Here is a 23,957-nt window from a genome sequence, read left to right as displayed (position 1 = left end):
CAGTTATTCCAGTGCTTCCCTTTTCCGATTCAACAGTAATCATGAATTCTTTTACCCACAAAATATTATGTATTTGGTTTTCGTCTATCTTTCAGGTTTTCTTCAAATCCTTTTCCTCCCTCTTTGAGTCAGTCACAAAATGATACCCCAGCATAAAGGCAAGAGAAGCTGCTGAAGAGAACTAAAGGCAATGAGCTTCACAATTTTGTAAAACCCTTTATATTCCAAAGACTAACCAGATGAACTAATAATTACTCAACTTCTCTTTATCACAAACATCAGTGTCAGCAGCACTAGAAAAATGTTTTTTTAAGATTTCTCTCTTAACAAAGATTTAAGTAAAGAGAATCTTATGTCAAAGCTAACATTCAGGATTTATACTTTCTTTCAACTCAGTCTTTTCAGTAGCACAATACTTGTTAAGTATAAAACAGTATAACACAACCCCAAATTTAATGGAACATAGATATGTGTGGTAAATGAAATAAGCATTTAATTCTTGTTGAAACTAATGTAAATTTCATGCTATAAACAATGTAACTTCTTGGATACTGAATGATTTAGGAGGATCAGTAACAGCATACAGACCACTTTGGTCAAATTGCTAAATATAAGGCAGCAGCAACTTACAAAAACTTGGTACACAGAAGAAGAAATACAGTGGCTTATACATTTCTGATTCTATTTGATTTCCAGGTTCCTTGTGATCAAAAATACCATAAGGTTCCTGTTGTATGACTTATGTGACATGTGCTTGTAAGACTTTCCTTAGATACATGCTGAGGGCATCGACTCTATGTTTTCACACTCACCTTCTCATCCACATGTTAATACAGAAGGGTGGTTATGGAAAATGTTTGCTCTCTTGCTGTCACAGACATTTTAATTATTCTGCCAGGTTGCCAGCATAAACTACACATTATCGAATTGAAAAGAAAACAAACAAAGCAGGAGTGAAGAAAAGACATCATACCTTATGTGCCAGGTGAAAGAGTAAACGGTTCTGAAGACAACTCTTAGGTGCTGAAAGGAAAATTCAGTAATTATAGCTGCACAGAACTCAAACTCCTATTTTTTACTTTCTTTCTCAACAGACATGCATGCACCCATATTGTTTCATTAACTAGCCCAAGAACAGTTCTTCACTGATGTAGCCTTTGCAGGTTATGTCCGTGGCATATTCTACCAATTTTAGAGTAGTTTAAAGGCCTCCCTGCTTCGTACCTTCATTCACTGACCATTTCTTTTTAAATATCTTTTGAAAATAACTTTTAATTGGCCTCTTGTCTTCCACGAGCCTTTAAACATTTAGGAATTGCACTATCATTTCCCTGCAGGGCCACCTGGGTTTTGTGTTTTTTTTGGTGACACATAGCACAGCATCTTTCAGACAATAAAAAGCAGCAACAGATAAACTCATAATCAAGGCTCCTTCTACAACGTGTCACATTTAAAATAAGTTGTGATTCATAATTTTAGGAATCTTGTCAACTTCCAGCGTATTGTGAAACCCATTGCTGCTATCATTTTGTTATGTATGCACATCATATTATGCTCAGCTAAGATTCAAACTAAGATATGGAAAGAGATTTAAGGGGGACATATCCTTTCTAAAGCCACTGAAGTTAATGAAATTTCTTGTTGAAGCAGGATTAGAAATTCCATTTAAGTCACTCCATATGACACAAATCATTAACTGTAGAGCTTCAAGACACTAGAGAGAGCCTTGTGCTTCACTGAGAGTGACAAAGGTCCTAGTCCAACAGAGCTATTAATTTCTTTTGCAAAAAATCTTCCAAAAAGCTTTCCCTTGTTTCCTGCATTTTCTTTAGCCTACTCAGCTAATGAGCACTCTCATTCTTGCTCACACCAACCAGCTGGCAACCTATGTTTCAACAGAAAGGATGAACATGGAATCTTTCAAAAAGCAGAATGACTTACTGTGCTTATGAAGCCACAAAAGTTGCAGAGTTAGCAAAGCAACGGCCTGTAACACAAGGCTGTAATTCTTCTGACATCCTAAACCATGAAAGAGGGCTCAAACCACCGAAACCTCTTCCCTCCACCCTCCCAAGATGGAATTTTCTAGTAATAAGTTAGTTTTTTGTGGGTTTGGGTTTTTTTTTAAGCATGAAGGGACAGATTTTCAGGCTTCTTACTCTTTCTTCTCATGGCAGAAACACCCTTTGTAAAAGTGGACACTGCCAAAACCCAGGCCATTCTTGTCAGGCTGGTGGTGTAAGCCTGCCCACATAATTCTGATAGGTACAGCAATTATTTCTCTCGCTTCCTCCCTCCCAAGCTGTGTTAAGAAAAAGAAGACAGAGAGTTGTCTATTTTAACAACTGCTACAATACAAATGTCCCAAAAAAGCCAAGGTGGTATGAGAGCACTCTCGCAAAGCCACATCTTAACAACAGAGCATCAAGTTTTTAAGAAGTTAAATGACCTTCAATCTAGGATAAAAAAATGGGAATTTTTATTAGCCAAATTATTAAAGAACAGAAAGGTTTTTTCTGATCTACAATCAGTATTGTATAAGCAACAGTAGCAATGGGATAATTAGAATGTACTATTGTGTCAGAAATTCTTTCATTCACTGAGTTAGAAAGTTAAAGTATCTTAATTTAAATGCATGCTCTTCAAAATGTTGTTGGTAATGATAGTGTGGCAACTCTACATGTGCCTCAGCATTAACTGATAGGTTTCAGTATCAAAGTTTAGAAGGGTTGCACATGGACCCCACATGTGTGAAATTTAAACCAACCACAACCACCCCTCACAATTTAAAACATTTGGTCATCAAAGACTCCAAAAATATAAGCAGGACAGATTGTGGGATTTACACTGAAAATAATGTATTGTATAATCACAGTGCTATGCGTAAAGACACTTTTTTTTTTTTGAGTGGAGTTTAGCATTGATTTTGCTGTGAAAATTGTGACTTGAAAGCAATACTCCCTCAAGAATCTAAACCAAGGAGTTCTTGTTTCACTGGTCAGTGACTGCAGTGCTGCCTTCTTAGACCTGGCATCTGATCTGACATTAAAATTATTATTTACTTCTTGTCAAAAACTGAAGAGTTAGTCCATGTTATTTTACACCTATTACACCTAAAACCAGGCAAAAGATGAAACCCGAGTACTGGTGGTGGGCTTGGATATACAGAGGGAGAAAATATTGTTCTCTGTCATATGATATTATTTGATACTATCCATTTGATAGTCTTTAAAATAAGACACTTAATGTCAGCCAAAGAAGGAGAGGGCAAAAAACAAAAGAAAAAAACAATCCTGTTGATATAGTGAGCAGAGCCATGGAAACATTAAATATCAGCAGTTTCTTTCCTACCAGTGCCAAATGCATGTTTTGAGGAAGACAAGGAAACGTATGAATAAGATCGGATTACTTTCCAGAAAGAATTTGGTTATGAATATTGGATAAAGCTGTTGTCAATCACTGAATCAGGAAGGGATACAACCGCCTCATCAGAGATAATGACTTTTAAAGGACATTAGGCTTGTTCTTTTACTACTCTTTGCTGCTACTGAATTTCATCGTTGCTGATGTATTGACGCCACAAGGAAGCAGTCTTTTCCTATCCTACTTTTTCAAGAAGATGATTGTAAATTATTACTTTTTTTTATCAGTACTAAGAAATCTAGGGATCATACCAAACATGATGACAGTGCTGCATGGCAATAAACTGAACCCTGCTCCAAATCTAGTATTGTCCTTGTGGTAAAGACATGACTGGGATAGCTAGATAGAACAGATCTCTTTCAAGCTAGGAAACACACCAATATTCCTGTATTAGAATTTTTGTCATGATCAGTGCTGATGTTCCAGGTACTAAAGTCATAGCTGACATTGATCTTAACATTTTTCTGTATAGTTTTATGTGCTGACGCTGAACAGGTACCCAGTGAAGTATTTGTAAAAGTATAATGAACAGAAGACAGTTATCTTCACTAATTACTAAACAAAAAGTTAAGCTCACTAGAAATGGCAGCTCAGACTCCTTGTGGGTTCCATTTTGCTGCCACAGGCAGTAAGAAGATGATGAAACACAGTAATAGACAATGTGGCATTTGTGCCCTCTTGCAAAAGTGCAAGGCAATGCTGGTCATGCATCCAGTGTTAACAAATCCCATCTAGCAGATGTAATGCATATGCTGTAGCAGCACTTCACACATTAATGGACACAGAACACTTCTTATACATAGCAGGAACTGGGAGGAATGAAACAGGGTTAAGAAGGCTCCAGCCTGACATCACACAAAATAGCACCAGAGGGAATATTATTCTCCTGTCCCTGAGAAACAACACCCTGCTCACTTGAATATGGTAGATGAATGAAGTCCTCTGTGCCTCAGAACCACAGTTTCACTGGTGGAAGGAATATGCAAGGGTATGGGGAAAATGTTTGTAAAAGCCATGGTGAGGCAGTGAGGTTCACACTTGCGCACACTTGAATAGCTCGACTGTTTAGAATTTTCTTGAATGAAATTTACAGAGGACATTCACTGAGATTTTCCTATTCCCAAAATACATAAAAGCTAGCGCAGCTATGTTCAGTTACTTGCAATATATACACATTTCATTTCAGTCATGCCTAAGCACAGGAAGTTAAAGATCACTGAAGCAAACACTATCAATTATTACTGTTCTGTAGCTTTAACAATACTTTAAAAGGAAAGCAAGAAAATAGGGTTAGTAGTTTTTAAAGTTTAAATATGTATAAGTTGGTATTTTCACTTACACACTTTGAAAGTTCCATATATCTAAATCTGCTGGTTCAAAACCACAGCTAAATGCAATGAAAACGAGTTACTGCTCTCAAGCAATTTTTCCATGCCCGTTTGTAACTGCACATTTTCACTGGTGACAACTCTGACACCTGGCAAACGTTAGGACGTGCATAAGCAAAACTGGTTTGGAAAATGTCATTGCTCTTACTAACCCGTTTCTGTTCTGCTTTTGTACAACATTGCTCCTTCCAGTATAGCCTGTGAAATGAGAAGTATCTCTGTTCAGTTAAACCACATTCAGATCTGACACATGCAGAGTTGTGAAGAAGTAACATAATTACAAGGTTTGCCCATAAAAAATTAGAAGGGAGGAAAAAAAAATAAAAATCCCAAAACTACAAACAACTTTAATAACTGGTTGAGCAACGTAACTCTGTCTGCACATGAATCCTTAATTTAATTGTAAAATTCCATTTATCCAAAAAAGACTGCTTTTCATAACAGAGTTAACTGTAGCCCCACTTACGTACATTTTGTGGTTTAAAAGAACAGTTAGTTCTTGTATTTTTCTTAATGCAGTACTAGCCAATGGCTTCTGAGAGCGCTAAGCAGGCTTCTAAACACTAGGACCAGTTGCCAGGATCACCACGCAAATGTGCCAGGCTAAGTTTCTACTCCTTATCCTTTGCAAGACACATAACCTGTAAATGCACCATAAAGTTATTTGGTTTTATAATAAAAAAGTATGTATTTGTTATTACTTATTAAACGAAGATGAAGACTTTCAGCCTCATCCTCCCAAGGTTAGAAGGGTTATCACACACATGGAAAACACATTCAGCCGAAGTATCACAGCAGAGAGGCAGAAAGAGTAAACAAAGCAGCACTTGGCAGCTTCACTATGGGATGACTATGAAACAACAGTAACTGCCTTGAAGTAACTCCACCTTAGATACAGGAACATTAACAACTGCAATTAAGAGGACAGCAGGGAAAAGGGAGAAGCTTATAATACATGGAAGGAATTTGGAAGTAAGCCTAGAGGAGGTAAAGTATAACTGTAATGAAAAACTTTCAAAGATTTTTCTTTATTGACTTTTTGCTCTACTTCTGAGGTTATATTTGTATTAATTCTGGTTTATATGACTTTTGAGATACATATTTATACTTTCCTGAGAGAATGTACCATTAAGTTTTAATTAGGTAACGACAAGCTAAGAGAACACATATATTACAAACCAAATGTAAAACCTTGCTCTACAAGAGATTGTGGACTATATATCTCGTATGAAATGCAACAATTACCTTATAGCTTTTAATGCTAATTTCCTAATTTTTAAGTATCCTGCATGTTTCTCCTCAGACAGTTAACAATTTTCTCAGGCAACAGCTACAGTACATGGCAAGAAGGAGCTTCTATTTGATTTCTAGATATTTACATGTTTGTGTAGAAGATTTATTACAGAAAGCTAGCTGACGGTTACGTTCCCTTCACAGAGAGATTCCATCACTAGTAATTTAGAATTATAGCTGAAAATAAATTATTTCTCCCCCATTTGCTTTAGCACTATGGTACTTTCAGGAGCTTAACATAACGGCAGAAATAAACAGCAAGCAGTATGCAAGAAATTAGGCAAAATAGTCCCAAAATAACAAAGATAAGCAGCCCAACACTAACACTATCTATCATTCAAGGCAGTACTGGATAAATGGTATTCTTCTAGAGACTTCACCTGTTGTGTCTGTATCCAATGAAATATTTTGCTTCTTTAGGATCTTTGCAAAATCATGTAAGAGGTCTCAAGATGTTATGGCCTCAGCTGTCAATAATATATTACAAACAGCCATCACTGATGCAATCCTGAGATGTTAAAGAAAACCTAGAAGAGGATCTGTCTGCCTCGAGTGAAAAAAAACCCCACATTCAACCTCAATGTAGAAAGACTGAAATGATGGGAGTGGGAAGAGAAATATACAATACTTTGAAGCCTTCAATGGAGAAACGACAAGTGCTACAAATCTTCAGCTGTGTCTGCCTCCTCACCAAACTTAAGTAGCCAGAAATCATCATTGTTACAGTACTCACAAAAAAAGTTTTAGCACCGCACTAAAAATCCTGGCATGCTGTCTTTAAACAATTACATAAAATCAGGACTAGCATGAGCACTCAGTTACTCTCTGTTCCCTCCCTCAGCTATGCTCTCTACATCTTACACTCCTTTCTTAATATTCTTGCCTTTGCCTCCAGCACCCAAGTACCAACAGCACCTCTTACCCTACCACTCACCATAAGCTAACTCACAGTTAAGAAAGGTGCGTGCCCAGCTGTGTATCTGTCACCTCTAAAATAGATTACTGTAATTCATATGATGTGAAGCTGATGACAATGACTCCAACAGGTACAGGGTGCAGCTGCTTGCTTCCCCCATGGTTTAAGTCATACTGACACCTCAAGCTGTACTGCCCAAGTATTTTCAGATTCCAGTTCAAGTCCTATAATGTAATCTCTAAAGATCAAATTTGTGGTACATGAAAAATGAAATTATTTGTGAATATTAGAATTTTACACACCTCTTGAAGAATACAGATCACAAAGCTCTGTGAATTTTTATAGTTACAAACAAAACATTCCAGTGTTTTGTTTCCAAACAGAATGGACTTCCAGAGGATTTAAAGGGATACTACAAAACTGTCCTTTTTGAAGTTACTCCTCCACAGTAGCAGAAAGTACAATTATTTTCCTCCCTACCCTATTTTCAGCCCAAGAGTAGGAGATTAAATACAGAAAGAAAGAAAGGAGAAAATTTGTAAGAGTTCTATCCTTCAAAGGCAAGAGTCAGAAGCTGAATAAGGTATCATTACTATTAATTCTATTTAGAAAGCACCAGGATACTTATGGCTACGGAAGACAATATACATCACAGAGATAAAAAGAAAGTGATGGCTAATAATTAAACTGCAGAAACTTTTTTAGGCAGTAAAAACTGCCTTGGAATCTAATTTCATTCCTCTTCTTTAAATTATCCCATTCAGATTAAAGTAGAAATTTAACAATGTGACTGCAGTGAACTCCACACCTTGAAGAATCACATACCCAATATCTGACTTATGAGGCGACAAGACCACCTACTAAGTCACTCAAACTATGTAAACAGAGCTCTTGTCTACCTCAGGGATAATGCTGAACCCTCTCAGCTGTGCATTTTGTGCTAATTTCACTTGCCTAATTAGCTTCATCTGCAGTGGCACAGAGACATTGAATCAGTCAAAAGAAAAGTAACTTATTGCTGGTGGTCATCACATACTAAGTTTTGTATTTAGAAATTAATAAGACAATTTATTTTGCAGATGCTTCTTTTCAGTTCCAGCTGCTCTACCTGCCCACTGTATTTTTAGGAGCCAAACTGCAATAAAAGTCTCCTGTTAAATGGAAACAAACAAACACAAAAAAGAACCAGCCCAACTTGGCTCAAAAGTGTCCTTCCTTTATTCCTATATATATAAAAAAAAACATTAAATACTTTGTCTGGAAATCACTCTAAGTGTTCAAGTCCACGAGTAGTCCTTTCCATCAGAGACATACATCCTACCTTTCAAGGCTGCTTGTTCAGCTTGTGTATACATTCCCAGAAAGAAATATGTGCAGGCAAGGTTCACCCAAACATCTGGATTGCAAGCTGGTTGTTTGGTTAAGGCCTCATATTCCTGGTAACAAAAGAGAGGGTTGATTTTAAAAAATGCTTAACAGCACAGACTTCTGTTAAATATCATCTGTATACCATATTTCTTTCACCATTTTACAATGTATCATTAAATTCTTGAGATTAAATGACTTATTCTCAAGTTCATTGCAGTTCTAACAATGAAACTATTACATTTTAACCTATGTCCCTAGTTCTTTTTCGTTTACAGCAATAGGAACAGAAAAAAGGAATAAGCAGCATTATAAATCTTCACTGTATGAGCATTAATTCTGTCAATACTGAAATTATAAATATATAAAAATAGAAATAATTGTATATAAGGACATTCTTTATATTTATAAAAGATTGATGTATGAAATTTATAAAGGCATCAAAATAACCAAATTATCCACAGTCTTTTCTGACGCTTTCCTAAATTCTCCTCCAGTCAAAGCCTGGGAACTATAAATGCCAGGGAAATCTCTTTGTGGATATCTACTGGAGCAAGTGTTAAAACACGCTTTTATAAACCTGTAGGTAGTGTCTTAGCATAGATTAAAACAGTGGTCTCCAAAGTGGAGTGTATGCAACAATGCACCCCAGCAGTGGTGCAAGACAATACCGTTGTGTGCAGGAATAATATTTTTGGTACCATTAATAACTAAAATAAATATTTTTTAAATAGTGTTTACTTAATATTTACCTTGTATTTTTAAATGTCTATTTTGTGTATTTTTATAATTACATGCTAGTATAGTACTGTATATTTATACATACAGGTATGTATACTGGGTGGGTGTGTTCAAAACCTTTTTACTGATGGGATGCATGACCAAAATTATTTGGAAACCACTGCAATAAAATACAAACCTACAAGTCAGTATTGTGCAAATTCAAAATGTCCTAATAGATATAATTAAATATTACTAAACTGTGCATAACTTCACTGTTTCCATTTTAAGATTTAAAGCCAATAGCAATAGAAAACCAGTAGATACCATATTCTGATATCTTACACTTCCATATTCATTACATATCCCTTAATACTGCCACACAGACTGCTTCATTTCTTGCTCTTGGTGGAACATAAACACTTAACAGGTGAATTTTTCAATCTACTTTTTTTTTTTTTAATCGAAAAAACTCAACTTTGCAGCTACAGAACAGTGACATTCCTGAAGATTTTTTTCCCCCCTCTGTGAGGTTTCTGGTTAATTACTAGGAAGGACCATCCCAGTGAAAGTGCTTCCTGCTGGTGCTCCTGCTCTCCATTCAGCCATGTCCAACCAGCAACATAAGGCAAAGCAAGCAGGGTCATGCAAAGTTCTCACCAGCCCTGAAAGAATGCCATCTACATATTCCAAATCACCATCAGCCTCTCATCCCTTCCAGCAACACAAACACCTTGCTGACTGTACTCTGTTCTCCAAACACATGAATTGGAATTTCCCTCTGCCTAGGAAGAATTTATCAGGTTGTGCTGCTATGGGTCAAAAACTTATTTACCTCTTGGGGAAAGGCAAAAGACGTAACAATAGCACCAGATAAAATAAGCCATGCCCAAAGGTCAGTGAATACCAAGAAAAGAAATATGCTGACAACAGTAAACTTTATAGTTTGCAAGCATAAAGACTTTTTTTTTTCTGTTGCCAAGAAAAAGTAAACTGCACTCCAAAACAGAGAAGGTATTAGTAAGGTATGCTCTTAAAAGCCAGCTGAGTCTTGCTAGTACTTCAGGGACTGTCCTTCAAGAAGATTTAAAATAAATAACAAAAAATAACCAACCAAACCAAAATATTTACATAGAGGCCAATCTTTCTACTGAGGCCAGTTCAGTCTTGATATAGGTCTGTCACAGAGCTCTAAGAGACAGGCCACTGCTGTTTATTGGGACCATCTGGAATCTTTCAAAACCCATCCAGATGAAATGTACCCAGAGGTCTCTTTTGACTATAGCTTCAGGCAAATTAATTAGAAAAGACAAAGTGCATAAACACATGTCATGTTCTGGCTTGGCCATTCAAAGCAAGCAATAAATAAAGACTGCTCTAGAAGTACCAAAGTGAACCTATGAAAACGCAGTAAATAAAAATTAGGACCATTAATGCTACTTACTCTGTAGTTCTGGGCCATTAGCCCAGACTATGTGCTGCTGCCCTTTTCCTCACTAAAAGACATTCAACATCAGTCTCTGGAGGACTACTTCACAAGCACCTTCACTCTCCTCTCCAGAAACCCAGCAAACTCAAACAAACTAAATACTCCAAAAGCTTTCCCAGCAGTCAACTTGTGACATATTTTTGTCACCCAGGAGCATAACAACTTCTTGCTATTTCAACCTCCTGCAGCTCTCATGCCTTTCACAAGACACGTGCACTTTTCCTCAAAAGCAGGCTGCCAGACTGATTGCCTACAACTGTGGACACCTACTGACAATGCTGCAGCCAGCAGGATTCTGCTCCGTGCCCTTATTCCTTGTCTGCCCATAAACACTTATCTTGAAGCGCCAGTAACAGGCCAACCTATAGAGCTGCCCCACAAGTGCTCAAAGGAGGTGTGGAGATACTCATCATAACCTGGCTACGTCAGAGAAGCATAAAAAACTTCACCAAGCCAAAACTTAATCTTTTATTTCCTAGCTTCATCTCTCAGGAACTTGAGTGTACCTATATTCTCACACTTCTCGCGGAAGTACTCAAACAAGACCTGATTCTGTTAATGGATGAACCATTACTCTAGTACAGCCCTGTTCCTTTCCTGATTTACTATCTGACTGAAATTATCCTGAAGGTAGGCAGTAAGTCCAGTCCAATGAAGAGCAGAATGACTCCCAAGTCTCCTTTCAGAAGGAGGCAGCAGACAGAATCACAGAATGATCTGGGTTGGAAAAGACCTTAAAGATCAGCTGGTTCCAATCCCCCTGCCATGAGCAGGGACACCTTCCACTAGACCAGGTTGCACCAAGCCACATCCAACCTGGCCTTGAACGCTGCCAGGGATGGGGCAGCCACAGCTTCTCTGGGCAAATGGTTCCAGTGTCTCACCATCCTCATAGTGAAGAATTTTTCTGCTAATGTCTAACCTAAATCTCCCGTCACTTTAAAGACATTCCCCCTTGTCTTGTTACTACATGCCCTTGTAAAAAGTCCCTTTCCACATTTTTTGGAGGACCCCTTTAGATACTGGAAGCTGCTCTAAGGTCTCCACACAGCCTTTTCTTCTCTAGGCTGAACAAGACCAAGTCTCTCAGTATGTCTTCATAGGAGAGGTGCTCCAGCCCTCTGAGCATTTCTGTGGCCTCCTCTGGACTTGCTTGAGCAGCTGCATGTCCCCCTTGTGTTGGGGGCCCCGGAACTGAGTGCAGTACTGCAGGTGGGGATCTTAAAAAAAGCCAAGGAAAGGAGGAGAATCCCCTCCCTCCCTGCTGACCATGCTCCTTTTGTTGCAGCCCCCATTATACTTGGCTTTCTGGGCTGCAAGCACACATTGTCAGACTGCAGGAATCACTGACTGCAGCTTGTGGGATTTTAACCAAAATAATGCATTGAAGGCTCTGGCCCAGGGATCATGCTTTGCTCTCACATGTGCAGCTGATGGACCAAAATGGCATTACCATGTCTGGCAGCTGTACCATGCCACCATCCTGCATTCCTAAACCCAGGAAGAGGGTGCAAAGTGCAAAAGTGAAACCTGTTCTTGAATTCAACCTAGCAGTGGAACTGCCCTTGCCAATTCCTCTCTTAAACTGTTACTACCTCAAGCATATTATAACCCTCCCTTTCCTACGCCCCAGCTGCTACAATTTATAAGATCAGGCATCTCAGAAAAAGAATCAACGGACTGATTCTGGTCCTTGGGTGACATTTGAGAAATTTTTCAGGAAAGATGTAAGATGAGTGCTGTGAACAAGTCATGGCAGAAAGACAGGTGGGGTTTTCCCCATTAGGAATAGTAGATGTGGAAGATTCCAGGAAAGTAATTAGATGCTGTCATTACTAGGGGAGCTCTGGTTGCCATACAATGCCAGGAAAACACTAGCCACTCAGTGTTAGTAGAACTGAATTTGTCAGGGAAGGAAGCTAGAGAGTCCCCAGGGAGGGACCACCACCATGACTGCTAGAAGACTTGAGCCCAGTGTAGTACCATTTGTCAACTGGTGTACAGGAGTAGGGATGATCCCACCAGGCCAGTGTCAGTGTCATATTCTTTGAGAAAGGGGTCTACTTATTGAGAGGGGGAAAGTGTGACCTCAGTGAAGCTGCGGTTAGTGATCTAGGTTGAGATGCACAGGGTCATTTCCCACATGCCACCACAAAATGACAAAGTTACCAGGACTCACCGCTTTGTCAAAGATCAGTATTAAATCTGAAAAGACAAGCCCTGGGATTTCTCACTTAAAACATGCACACAAACAAACCAAACGAAAACCATGTATACAAACCTTTTTTATTGTCCTTACTTGGGCAGAAAACCGGGAAAAAGAGGACTAGTACAGTTTTTAAAAGCCTGAATCAACAGCATCACCTAGTGGTGAATCAAACGCCACATACAAAACCTAATCTATAAAAAAATCCCCAAATGAATCAAACAAACAAAAAAAAAAATCTCTTACTCTTTCGTTGAAGGAAACATTTAAAAATCTATTCTGGCCATAAAAGCACCCACTGGATATTCCAAATAGCAGAAGTGATTTCAAACAAATTGCAAGCTATTCTTCATTTGTAGACAAACATTTTTCTGTTTTCTAAACTTTCCCTGTCCGTTAACACCTAACATCTAGATATAAATTAATTACAGCAATTGATTGTTACATTCATAATGTTTAAATTCTGCAACTCAAGTTACCACTATGTCCTGTACTACTATTCTGCATTCTGTACTGTCAATTTGATTCACTGAGCATTTCTAACATCTCTAATGGATGTCTCCTCTTCAGATTTTTAAGGGGGAAAGGGCCTTGTGAATTTACTTGGAAACGTTAGGAATTCTGTTTCTGCTTTCCACCTGCATCTTGTGCATGTGACCATGTATTACTATAGTTAAACACCTAATTTTACCCAAGATAGAAACTATCGCCATTATTCTAGAATGTATTTCTCTGTGGTTATTTCTGCTTGTTAATACTCCAAGTTATCATCTGGTTTTAATATTTTCTTAATAGGGAAAGCAAGAATCTGCAAAACCACTTCACAGTTATACTTCACAGTTCTGCTTCACAGTGAATTGCAGTGCAGAACTCCCTAGCTGATACTGGCTGAAACCAGTAAGCCCTAAATGGTGCATTACAGCATTGCAAGGACCCAGCAATTACACCTGTAGGAATACAGCAATGAGACAAACAATACTCAGGGAGAGACGGAGTTGTTTTTCAAATCTTGACAAGCTTATATGCAGCCTTGTGGGTATCACCACACCACTCCACAACACTCCCTCTTCTGCTGTGTACAGATTCTAGCTCTTGGAGGTACAGAGCCAAGCAGCCACAAAATTTAGCTAAGACTTCTACAGAGAAATATGCTAGCACAATTAAGAAGATAGAGGGACCTGAGCAACACTAGCAACAAACTGATTTGCAACAAACTGGGTTTCATTGGAGACATAAATGGACAAGAGAGAAAGAATTGTGTATACTTTCTCTTATTCACGCACTGAAAGTGACACAACAGCATTTTACAGTGCAAATAATTTAAAATGTATGGGTATTTGAACAATCAGCATGTCTTTTAGTAACTTAAAGCTTCTGGAGAATAAGCACATTTCATTGCATTGAATTACCCAATACAAGAAAACATAAAGAACAAGAAGAAATTACATTAAATGGGCAGGGGCATCAACCTCTAGAGAAAGAATACACAATAAGACAAAAACATAATTAAATCTGAAAAACAAAATTGTGGAAAGTAGCTGCAAAAAGGGAATGGAAAATTTAGGACATGATCTCTGACATTTAAATTGGGCTACTAAGCTAGTATTAAATCAGATACCAGGTAACATTAAAAAAGGTTTATTTTTATGGGCACAGGACCTACCTTATTACCATACATTTGTATCTTAACTGGCTGGTAAAACTGTTCTCTATTACAGAACATCTTCCTCCTTTGTCAACACTTTACCACATCCTGATTCCCAGCCTCGGGGAGCTGTATTTTCCCACCTTACCTCCAGTGCTCTCTTGTAGTCACCCAAATGAAAGGCACAGTATCCCATCCAAAGGTCAGTATCTTCCTCCTGCTCACCCACTTGCCGTTTAAACTTTGTAGAGAAGAAATAATGTAAGAGTTTTGTCTGCTGCCACAGTTTATAAAGCCCCACAGATCATCAAACTAATACTAGGCCATCTTATCTCACGGACAGCTTGACAGGTATGGATGCTACAGGGGTGGAGCTGCTCTGAGGGATGCAGCCGGCAACTCTCACATGCCGAACCTATTGCTGCGAACCGAGGGGAAAGCTGCTGCAATAGGGCCTAACTGGTGCGGAAGGAAGAGAGGGGGACACAAGGTCGGGGAAGGGTTCGCCTTGCCCCGCAGCCGTGTCGGGCACGGGCCTGGCAATAACGATACCGGTCTCCTGAGGGGAGCGCGAGAACCGGGGAGCGGCGGCACCCTCGGGTTGAGGTCTCCGAGGCCGTCGCCACTGTTACCTCCAGCAAGGCGATTGCGCCGGTGAAGTCCCTCACGGCCAGGAGCTCTTCCAGCTGCGGCACCTTCTTCCCTTTCTTCCTCCGGCTGTCTAACGGCGGCGGGGTATCCGCCACTGCCGGCTTGGCCCGGGAGAGCATCTGGACAAAGATCAGAGCGGAGCCTAAGCAGAGGTTCCCCCGTCCGAAACGAGGGAGGCGCCGCGCCCCACAGCCCACCACCTCTCACCATCCTGCCGCCAGGCCCGCACTCCTCACTCTGTCGACGGCGCCGTTGCCGGGGTAACGGCGGGGAAGTGGAGGGCCGCGGCGCAGGCCCCAGCGCAGCGTCGAATAGGCGCCGGCTCGGGACTGGAGCCGTCGTCCCCCGGGTTCCGCCTCCACTGCAGCGGGCGCCCGTCTCCAAAGCCAACACGGGACGGGGAGCAGACTCTCAGTCTGTCTTTAGTCACTGGCATGCTGGACACGTAGGCCTAATGTGGTCACATTCCAGCTGCTGGCACTTAATCCCCCGTAAACACAGATTTACATATGGGTGCAGAATAGAGAGTCCCCTCACTCAGGAAAATAGTTGGAAATGGAGTGTATGATGGAGCTGAGAGACACCAGAGCAACTGGTTTGCATGTTAACCACCCCCTTTTATCCCCTTGTCCTGTGTTCTATACTGGTTCCTCCCCAAACCTGAGGGATACTGTCCTGGTTTCAGCTGGGATAGAGGTAATTTTTTTCGTAGTAGCCGGTACAGTGCTGTGTTTTGGATTCAGTATGGGAATAATGCTGATAACACACTGATGTTTTAGTTACTAAGTAGCTCTTACCCTAATCAAGGACTTTCCAGTCTCTTATGCTCTGCCAGTAGGAGGGGCACGAGAAGCAGGGAGGGAGCACAGCCAGGACACCTGACCAAACTAGCCAAAGGGATATTCCATACCATATAATGTCACCCTTAGTATATATAAGGGGCGGGGAGGTGTTAGCAGGAAAGGCTGGACATCAGTCAGAAGGTGGTGAGCACTTGTACTGTGCATCACTTGTTTTTCTTGGGTTTTAGTTCTCTCTCTCATTTTCATCATCATTATTATTATTATTACCTTTTTTTTCAATTCTGAAACTAACCTCAGCCCACGAGTTTTACCTTTTTTCCCGTTCTCATCGCACTAGGTCAGGAAGGGGGCGTGAGTGAGCAACTGCGTTGTACTTAACATGCCGGCTGAGGTTGAACCGTGCCAGGTAACAGTCACTTGACAAAGCTGTATCCTGCTTAGTCTAGAGCAGAGTCTAACTTTTATGCTGAAAAGAAATATACGGCCTGTCATTCTGAAAACGAAGTCCTTTAGAGAAAGGATATGAAATCAACAGTTAAGAGGAAAGATTTCTTACTATTTATTTTGGTAATGTACAAGTTAGATAGATGAGTAATATTAACTTTCAAGTGTGTATGTGTTAGAAAAGGGTTAAAAGGAAGAAGTCTTTATTAATTGAGCTAGATATTATGATACATCACATATTTGGCTTCATCTACTGGTATGTGGTAACCACATACCAGGCTGCTGGTATGATGCAATTTCATAGAATCATAGACTAGTTAGAGTTGGAAAGGACCTTAAGATCATCAAGTTCCAACCCCCCTGTCATGGGCAGGGACACCTCACACTAAAGCATGTCACCCAAGGCTCTCTCCAGCATGGCCTTTAACACCACCAAGGATGGAGCACTTACCACTTCTTTGGGCAACCCATTCCAGCACCTCACCACCCTCACAGTAAAGAACTTCTTCCTTATATCTAACCTGAGTTTCCCCTGTTTAAGTTTAAACCCATTACCCCTTGCCCTATTGCTACAGTCTGTGATGAAGAGTCCCTCCCTGGCATCCTTGTAGGCCCCCTTCAGATACTGGAAGGCTGCTATGAGGTCTCCACGCAGCCTTCCCTTCTCCAGGCTGAACAGCCCCAACTTTCTCAGCCTGTCTTCATACGGGAGGTACTCCAGTCCCCTGAACATCCTCGTGGCCCTCCTCTGGACTTGTTCCAAGAGTTCCATGTCCTTTTTATGTTGAGGACACGAGAACTGCACTCAATACTCCAGGTGGGGTCTCATGAGAGCAGAATAGAAGGGCAGGATCACCTCCTTTGACCTGCTGGTCACACTCCTTTTGATGCAGCCCAGGATACGGTTGGCTTTATGGGCTGTGAGTGCACACTGCCGGCTCATGTTCAGTTTCTCATCAACCAACACCCCCAAGTCCTTCTCCACAGGGCTGCTCTGAATTTCTTCTCTGCCAAACCTGTAGCTGTGTCTGGGATTGCCCCAACCCAGGCGTAAGACCTCGCACTTGGCATGGTTAAACTTCATGAGGTTGGCATCAGCCCACCCCTACAAGCATGTCAAGGTCCCTGTGGATGGCATCCCTTCCCTCCAGCGTATCAACCGAACCACAGAGCTTGGTGTCATCGGCAAACTTGCTGAGAGTGCACTCAATCCCACTGTCCATGTTGCCGACAAAGATGTTGAACGAGACTGGTCCCAACACCAATCCCTGGGGGACACCACTTGTTACAGGTCTCCAGCTGGACATTGAGCTGTTGATCACAACTTTTTGTGTGTGTCCATCCAGCCAGTTCTTTATTCACCGAGTGGTCCATCTGTCATATTGATGTCTCTCCAATTTAGAGACAAGGATTTCAATTACAACAGTTCTTTTCCTTACCTGTAGATTTCTTTTCACTAGATTAGTAACTTCTGATGAGAACAATCAGTTCTTTGCAATGTAATTTCACTCTAATATGTGGCAGCAACAGTGAACTCTAAGATTAGACCTAAACTCCTGATAACTCATCACAATGGCAATATAATCAGAACTTCTACTTTATCAGGATATGTACTGGGTTAGGATCATGCTGTACCATCAGGATCATGGAATACATGACCCACATATTTGCATGCTTTTTTGGAGGCTTGTTGTTTATCATTAGATAGTTTCAGTTCCAAAGAATAATATGTGTAAAATCTTCTTTTGTATTCTTGTATAGTAAATGAGAAAAAAAAGCATTGGTTCTGGAAAGTCAATATAGTTGCTATGCAGCTGCTATATATGTATACTAGATACATGTATATAGCTTCTATATAGATATGCTGTACAGCCTATGTTAGTCATTTACATTACTGTCTTCTAAATCTGGACAGTAAAAGATTGTAAAAACCGTTTAAAAGAGAAAAAAAATATCATGTCATTGGTGTTCTGTAATACTGAAAGTTAAAAACAACTTTATACTATACAGGCTAGACCTGTAAGTTACTGACATTAAATAAACACAGACATACTGTAATCTTTTCTGTCTGTCATCACATTTGGGATTCCAGCCTCTAATAAATCTGGAAAAAAAGAGGAAACTGAAACATTTCTATTTCATTTTTCTTCAACATGATTTCCTGAATATTTTTAATGGCAGGGTAAAAACTATTAAAGCCCCAGGCAAACAAAATAATTTGCAATCAGTCATATTAAGAATGGATAGAACTTGAAAACATTGAAGTTTTTCTACATTTATCCTGTTGTCTAAATAAGGTCATCTATTGAAACGTATAGTATCTCATGCAATTTTAATACTAAAAAATCTGTATTGTACATAAACTTAATTGAGAACTTCATGTTTTTCAAAAATACAGGCACGGCCACTGAAACCAGGGAATTTCTCTCTTTTTTTTTTTTAATGAGAATTAAATACATAAATATGTCTGCTGTTCTTTTAATTTACATATCTTTTCAGATTTTTTTTTTAAATGCCCATTTTTCACATTTTCTATTTCTGCAATGCTGGAGACTTGCAGCATTGCTTTTTTAATGGAACCTTGGATTCTTGTGTACTGTAAAAGTTCCTGGCTCTGGACAATATAAACAATAATGTACAATTGTGAAACTTGCAAGTTGATCATAACAATCATAATTAAATGACATTGAGAAAATAAATAATTGTAGCAAGTAGGAAAAAAATCTATTTTAAAGGGTGCAATCAAATATTTTATTCTGCAAAATAAGACAATTGTATCACAATGCATGTTTCTTTACAAAATAATGGCTTGAAAAATGCTACGTTGATTGTCTTTGGTACCAAAGAGGAACTGACAATATGTCTACATTATTGTCAGACTTACTAGCACTAACTTCCACAGTAGTAATTTGACTGACTGGGAACAGCTGGAACATGCATGTAACTCTTTGGCTTTTCTGAGCTTTCTGAAGTTTTCATTTCGTATGTTCTCTCTGTTTTCTTGTCTCCAAGTAGTCAAGTGGAAATAATGATTTGTAATTAAGTAAAAAATTAGGCCATGTGACAGTAAAAATGAATATGGCAAAGGAATTGGAGATGCATTCAGAACAAGTGACTTGTTCTGAATACAGTTGCACTTTTACAATATGAGCAGAATAGGCAAAGGGATTCTGTGATTCTCAGGCTGTCCTCTCAGTACCATTTTTCAGGCCTCTCAGACTCTGTACAAAAAAGAAATCAATGAAATGAGGAAGGCCTTGTCACATGAACCATTAAAATGGACTGGAAATGTTCTGTAGGGCATAGCAGGCTGAGGGACTTAGAGGAAAAACTCTGGTTTTTGCTCTTTTGCTTTCTTTTTCCCTGTCTGTGTGTCTCAGTATTCCAGAAGACTGAAAAAACCTCTCAGAGTAGTTTCAGATCAGGAAGTCAGTGCTGATTATTTGTTTTATATACACCCTATAATATCTGATTGTTAATAGTGCTGTAGAATCAGGCACTAAAAATCACTTTTCACTAAAACCAATTCTACACTTCTCTGGTGAGTTAATTTAAGATGGTATTTCTAATTTAACACAGATTATAAGAACACTCATAGGTATCTATTATGGTGTTTTGTACCTGTGCAATACATGTGCAGGTACTGTTGTTCGTGAGGGTCTGAATTCTGTGTTCAGATGAATAAATACAAGGCCTGCCTATCTGAATCTTATTTGCCCCTGTGCTTCTGAAGGCAGAATAAGAAACTATAGGGTTTGTATTCAATGATTCAAGGGTAGACCACCATCAGCTATTAATAATTCTAGGATTACAGAGATGAGGTACTCAAAGTGATGTACACCTAAGAACTGTCTTTTTGGATAAATACTTGCACATAGTGAAACTATTCAATGCTAGGATATTTTTAACTTTCTGACAAGATGGTAGCAATAGGTGGTGCCTAGAAACCATAGCCAGAAAAAATGCACTGGGGACGTCAGATGCAGTTTCTTATCACTTTATTCCTTTTAGAAGGTGATTAAACCTTGACCCATAAGAAAGAATAAGTAGTTTTAGAAGATGTGCTTTAGAGATATTTTAGCATAAATTTTGTGGGTTATCCTGGGGGTGTGAGGAGAAGTTACCTTAGGCAAGATATTCCTGGTGTTTGAGACATTTCCTCTGCTTTGCCATGTCATCACATCCTTTCAGGGGTAGGCAGAGCCATTTGCATCGCCTTCAGGATGCTCCAGTGCTATTCTGTTCTAAGACAGTATTTCTAATTAAAGCTGCAGTTGCCTGTAGGAGTCAAAAAGCCTTTTTTTCTTTTCCTCTGACACATAACTTGGCTTCTAGGTTTCTGAATTGTATCCCTCCTTGACTAACCTTTGAAGTGTGAGAGTTGGCTCACAGTTGGAGAAAAGTTACTGAGATAGCGGGGCCTGAAGAGATATGGAAGATTTTTTTTGGGTATCTGGCTGATTTGTGTCACTGGTAACCTCTTGGTTTTATAGATTGCTAGGCTGGAGTTTGCAAAAGAATTATATGAAGTTAGCTGAGATCCTAACGGGTTTAGCTTCATTCTGCAGCCAGGGCACTATGAGTGGACTGGCATTGGTTTCTCACCTCTTCTATTCCTTAGGGACTAAAGATCCCTCAGGCACAGACAGTAACAATTTTTTTTTGCTTTGCTTGTAGCAGGCCCATCAAATTTTGTGGTTTACACTTATGACTCACTCATTTACTTTTTCTTCTCTCCACCCTTATGGTCTCTAGTATCAGTAACTCTCACATTTACAGCATGATGCCGCAGCTTTTCTTTGTCTCTCTCACACCATGAAGCAGATGTTACTAATCAGTCTGCCAGGCAACTGTGTCTGATGTGCAAAGCCCTGAGGTACAAGGGGAAGTGCGGTGCTCAGCAGGTTCCAGGGAGCACTTGCTTCATTGCAGCTGCAGTCTCCTGCTGCATACCCTCCAGCTCCACATCACCCAACGCTAAACGTGTGCTCATGGGACTTGACACTGAGAGACTACAAACAGTGGGCAATTAAATAGTTGAGAGGTCAACAACTTATTTATAACATGTTCTGTCTGGGCACCCCCTGTGGCACTGTGAAGGCAGGGGTTAAGAAAGAGATTAAGAAGAAATGCTGTGCCAAGGATATTGTTGATTTTACCTTTTGTTTTTAAAGGGTATTTTTAAGGTGCTATGAAAATCAAATAAATACATGGATATAAGACCAGGGAGACCTCAGTGCTATTACATGCTTCCTGCGTGACTAGCAGCGTAAAATACTCAGTTCTACCTGTATTATCCATGATAGTGAGTGATTTCTCTCAAATAGGCAAAAAATTTTGTACTAAAGAGTACAAAATTACAAATTCTGCTTTGATGAAGTTAATGAGAAATCTCCTGCTGACTTACATGGGATACATTTCAAAGAATTTGTAAATACCTATTAAATGGGGTCATGATGAGCCCATGATCTCAGCATGAAAAGCTATATTCCATTCTCATTCTGTGGCTCTAGCCAGCCATACTACTCCAGATGTTGAAACAGCAGACTGCTAATGAAGAATTACTGTATTACTAATAACAAATGCTAGATGAGATATGCTGAGGTGTTCAAGGTCTGCTCTTGAATGCTGGCTTACGTTCTCCTTTGTTGTTTGGTGTAAGAAAGATTCAAGCAATAATCACTTGGTATTAAAATAGAATCATATAAAATGTCTATGTAAATATATTTGAAGTGTATTCAACCCCTTTTAAATACAGCTTTGAAAGAAACCATGGAATTGTAGTTCTATTTTAAACCCCAAACTATTATTTACACTTCTGCTGATTATTTTCCTTGTTTTTCTTAAAATTATTTCAGGAAGGTGATAAAAGTAAACAGATTTATTATCTGACAGCCTTAGTCCAGGCTTCAGTAGAAAATAAGAAGCTGATGTAGACTTGCATAAACACCCCAAATTCAAACCAGTCACACTCAGTACTTTATTTATTTAGATTTGCCTGTTGATTCCTTTTATCTTGCAGTTCTCCTTTGAGCCCAGACTTACCCATAAGGCTTATGGATGTTTGTCTTCTTTTTATTCTACCTGCCTTCCCTGAGACCATACAATATTCAGGAAAGACCAAGAACCCTACACAGAAATGATAGCTCAGAGTCCTTCAGTGCATGGCTTTTGGCAATGCCATTTAAAATTTAGCTTTGGTCCCATAGGTCTGACATGTGGCCTTCAGCTTTGCTAATCCTTGTGTGATGCAAGAGGTTGAATCACAATAAGTATGAATATGTTTGAGCCCCATTTGTAGAGCCGTCTTACAAAGAAGCAAAGGGCAATGAGACCCGTGCTGCCAGAGAGCAATGTGTCTAGGGCAGACCTGGGGTGCTTTGGTGTGTAATGCTGGGTGAGTATGAACAGACAAACTTTGTGCTGAGTCTACTCTGTAAGTAAAAACAAAGGCTTTGGTCTGGAGGATTGCAAGTCAGACATTTTTGCCACACATAAAGTGTTTCAATGGTAAAAGCTAAAGGAATAAAATTGGTTTCTTATCACAGAAGAAAATATACCATTGATTTATGAGCCTAGCCACCAGAAATGATTTTGCAATTTAACCAGAGATGTAGGGCAATGCAAATATGAAGTAACCATCTGTTTTCCTCTAGGCTTTAATGAACCTTGTATTTTATTTCCATTTAAAAGTGTTGTCTTTACAGTCCATTTGTCCCCTCCTCTTCCTTCTCTTAGCTCATCCGCTTGATGAAGAGTTAGTGCCCTTACAGGACAAGGTTTCAGGTAATGTTTCGGTTTTATAGCCTCAACCTTACCATAAGCAAACATTCACAGCAACCTTTAGCCTCTCTCCTTTCCTGAGTTTTGCTGTTGTTAGTTTTTCACAAACAGAAGTGCAGCTAGCACACTGGAGGGGCAGGCAGAGGTGGAGGCGGGTAGGGGGATAAGGAAGTGCCTGAGAGAAGGATCATACAGCCTGTCTTTGAATCTACGGTGTGGAGATCTCTTTCATCCCATCCAGGAACAAAACCAGTGTAGAGTATCTGAAAGGAAGAGGGTTGGAAGGGAAACAGAAAAGAGAGAGCACACACAATGGATCTAAACTGAACAGTAATGAAGAAACAGATGTTGGGTCTGGCCCTTGGGCCTTTGTTTTTCTCACTTCAGCTGCTGCAGCAAGTTTGTTCAAATGAATGTAGAAACAATAATTATGTGATCAATGTAATGCTCATGAATTACTCGGACTTCCCATCAACTACTGATAATTTGAAATTAGCTGTGAAGCAAGCCTTGAAAAGGGTACAAAATGAAGTCCAGCTGAGAGGTAAGGTGACAGGTGTTGGCTATTCTTCTCCTGCTGTGGTTCCTTGTGACACTTTGTGCCACAGCTTTCTACTCATCTGCTCTTCAGCAAACTGCTCCTCCAACAGGCTCGCTGCTTAGCTATTCACTTTATATAGATCTTACAGAAACAACGACCTTCCTCTGTGAAAAACAGAAGTTTTGCCCACACATGGGCAGAACCATATTTGCTTTAATGGTGTTTGGGCAGATTCTTTCTGCATGCTTTTCTGGAGATATTCATTTTGATGCAGAGGGTTGACCAATGTA

General features: G+C 39.6%; 2 protein-coding genes across 6 annotated transcripts in view; one reads left to right on the top strand and one right to left on the bottom strand.

Annotated features, from left to right (window-relative positions):
• The window catches only part of IFT56 (intraflagellar transport 56), a 51,965-nt gene extending 36,537 nt beyond the window's left edge, over positions 1-15,428 (bottom strand). For 4 of the 5 annotated variants that reach the window (XR_009726746.1, XR_009726747.1, XM_061361919.1 and 1 more), the window contains exons 1-5: positions 15,304-15,428; positions 15,078-15,215; positions 14,594-14,686; positions 8,342-8,456; positions 974-1,023 (exon numbers count right to left, since the gene is read on the bottom strand). Coding sequence is in view for 3 of the 5 variants with exons in the window: in XM_061361919.1 (XP_061217903.1) it covers positions 974-1,023; positions 8,342-8,456; positions 14,594-14,686; positions 15,078-15,215; positions 15,304-15,306 (399 nt within the window). In the remaining 2 variants the exon portion in view is untranslated. Of the gene's footprint in view, positions 1-973; positions 1,024-4,963; positions 5,010-8,341; positions 8,457-14,593; positions 14,687-15,077; positions 15,216-15,303 lie in introns of those variants that run through there. The other variant, XM_061361934.1, reaches the window with a different exon arrangement.
• A 5,571-nt stretch (positions 15,429-20,999) lies between these two features.
• The window catches only part of GUCY2C (guanylate cyclase 2C), a 46,182-nt gene continuing 43,224 nt past the window's right edge, over positions 21,000-23,957 (top strand). The window contains exon 1 of the mRNA XM_061361878.1: positions 21,000-23,944. The gene's annotated coding sequence lies outside the window, so the exon portion shown is untranslated. The remainder of the gene's footprint in view (positions 23,945-23,957) is intronic.

Source organism: Neopsephotus bourkii, unplaced genomic scaffold (genome assembly GCF_033783945.1).
Source record: "Neopsephotus bourkii isolate Nb327-2 ecotype Australia unplaced genomic scaffold, CSIRO-AGI_Nbou_v1 NB_107, whole genome shotgun sequence".
Classification (NCBI taxonomy): domain Eukaryota; kingdom Metazoa; phylum Chordata; class Aves; order Psittaciformes; family Psittacidae; genus Neopsephotus; species Neopsephotus bourkii.
Note: the sequence above shows the minus strand (reverse complement) of the source record. Positions and strands in the feature narration are given on the sequence as shown.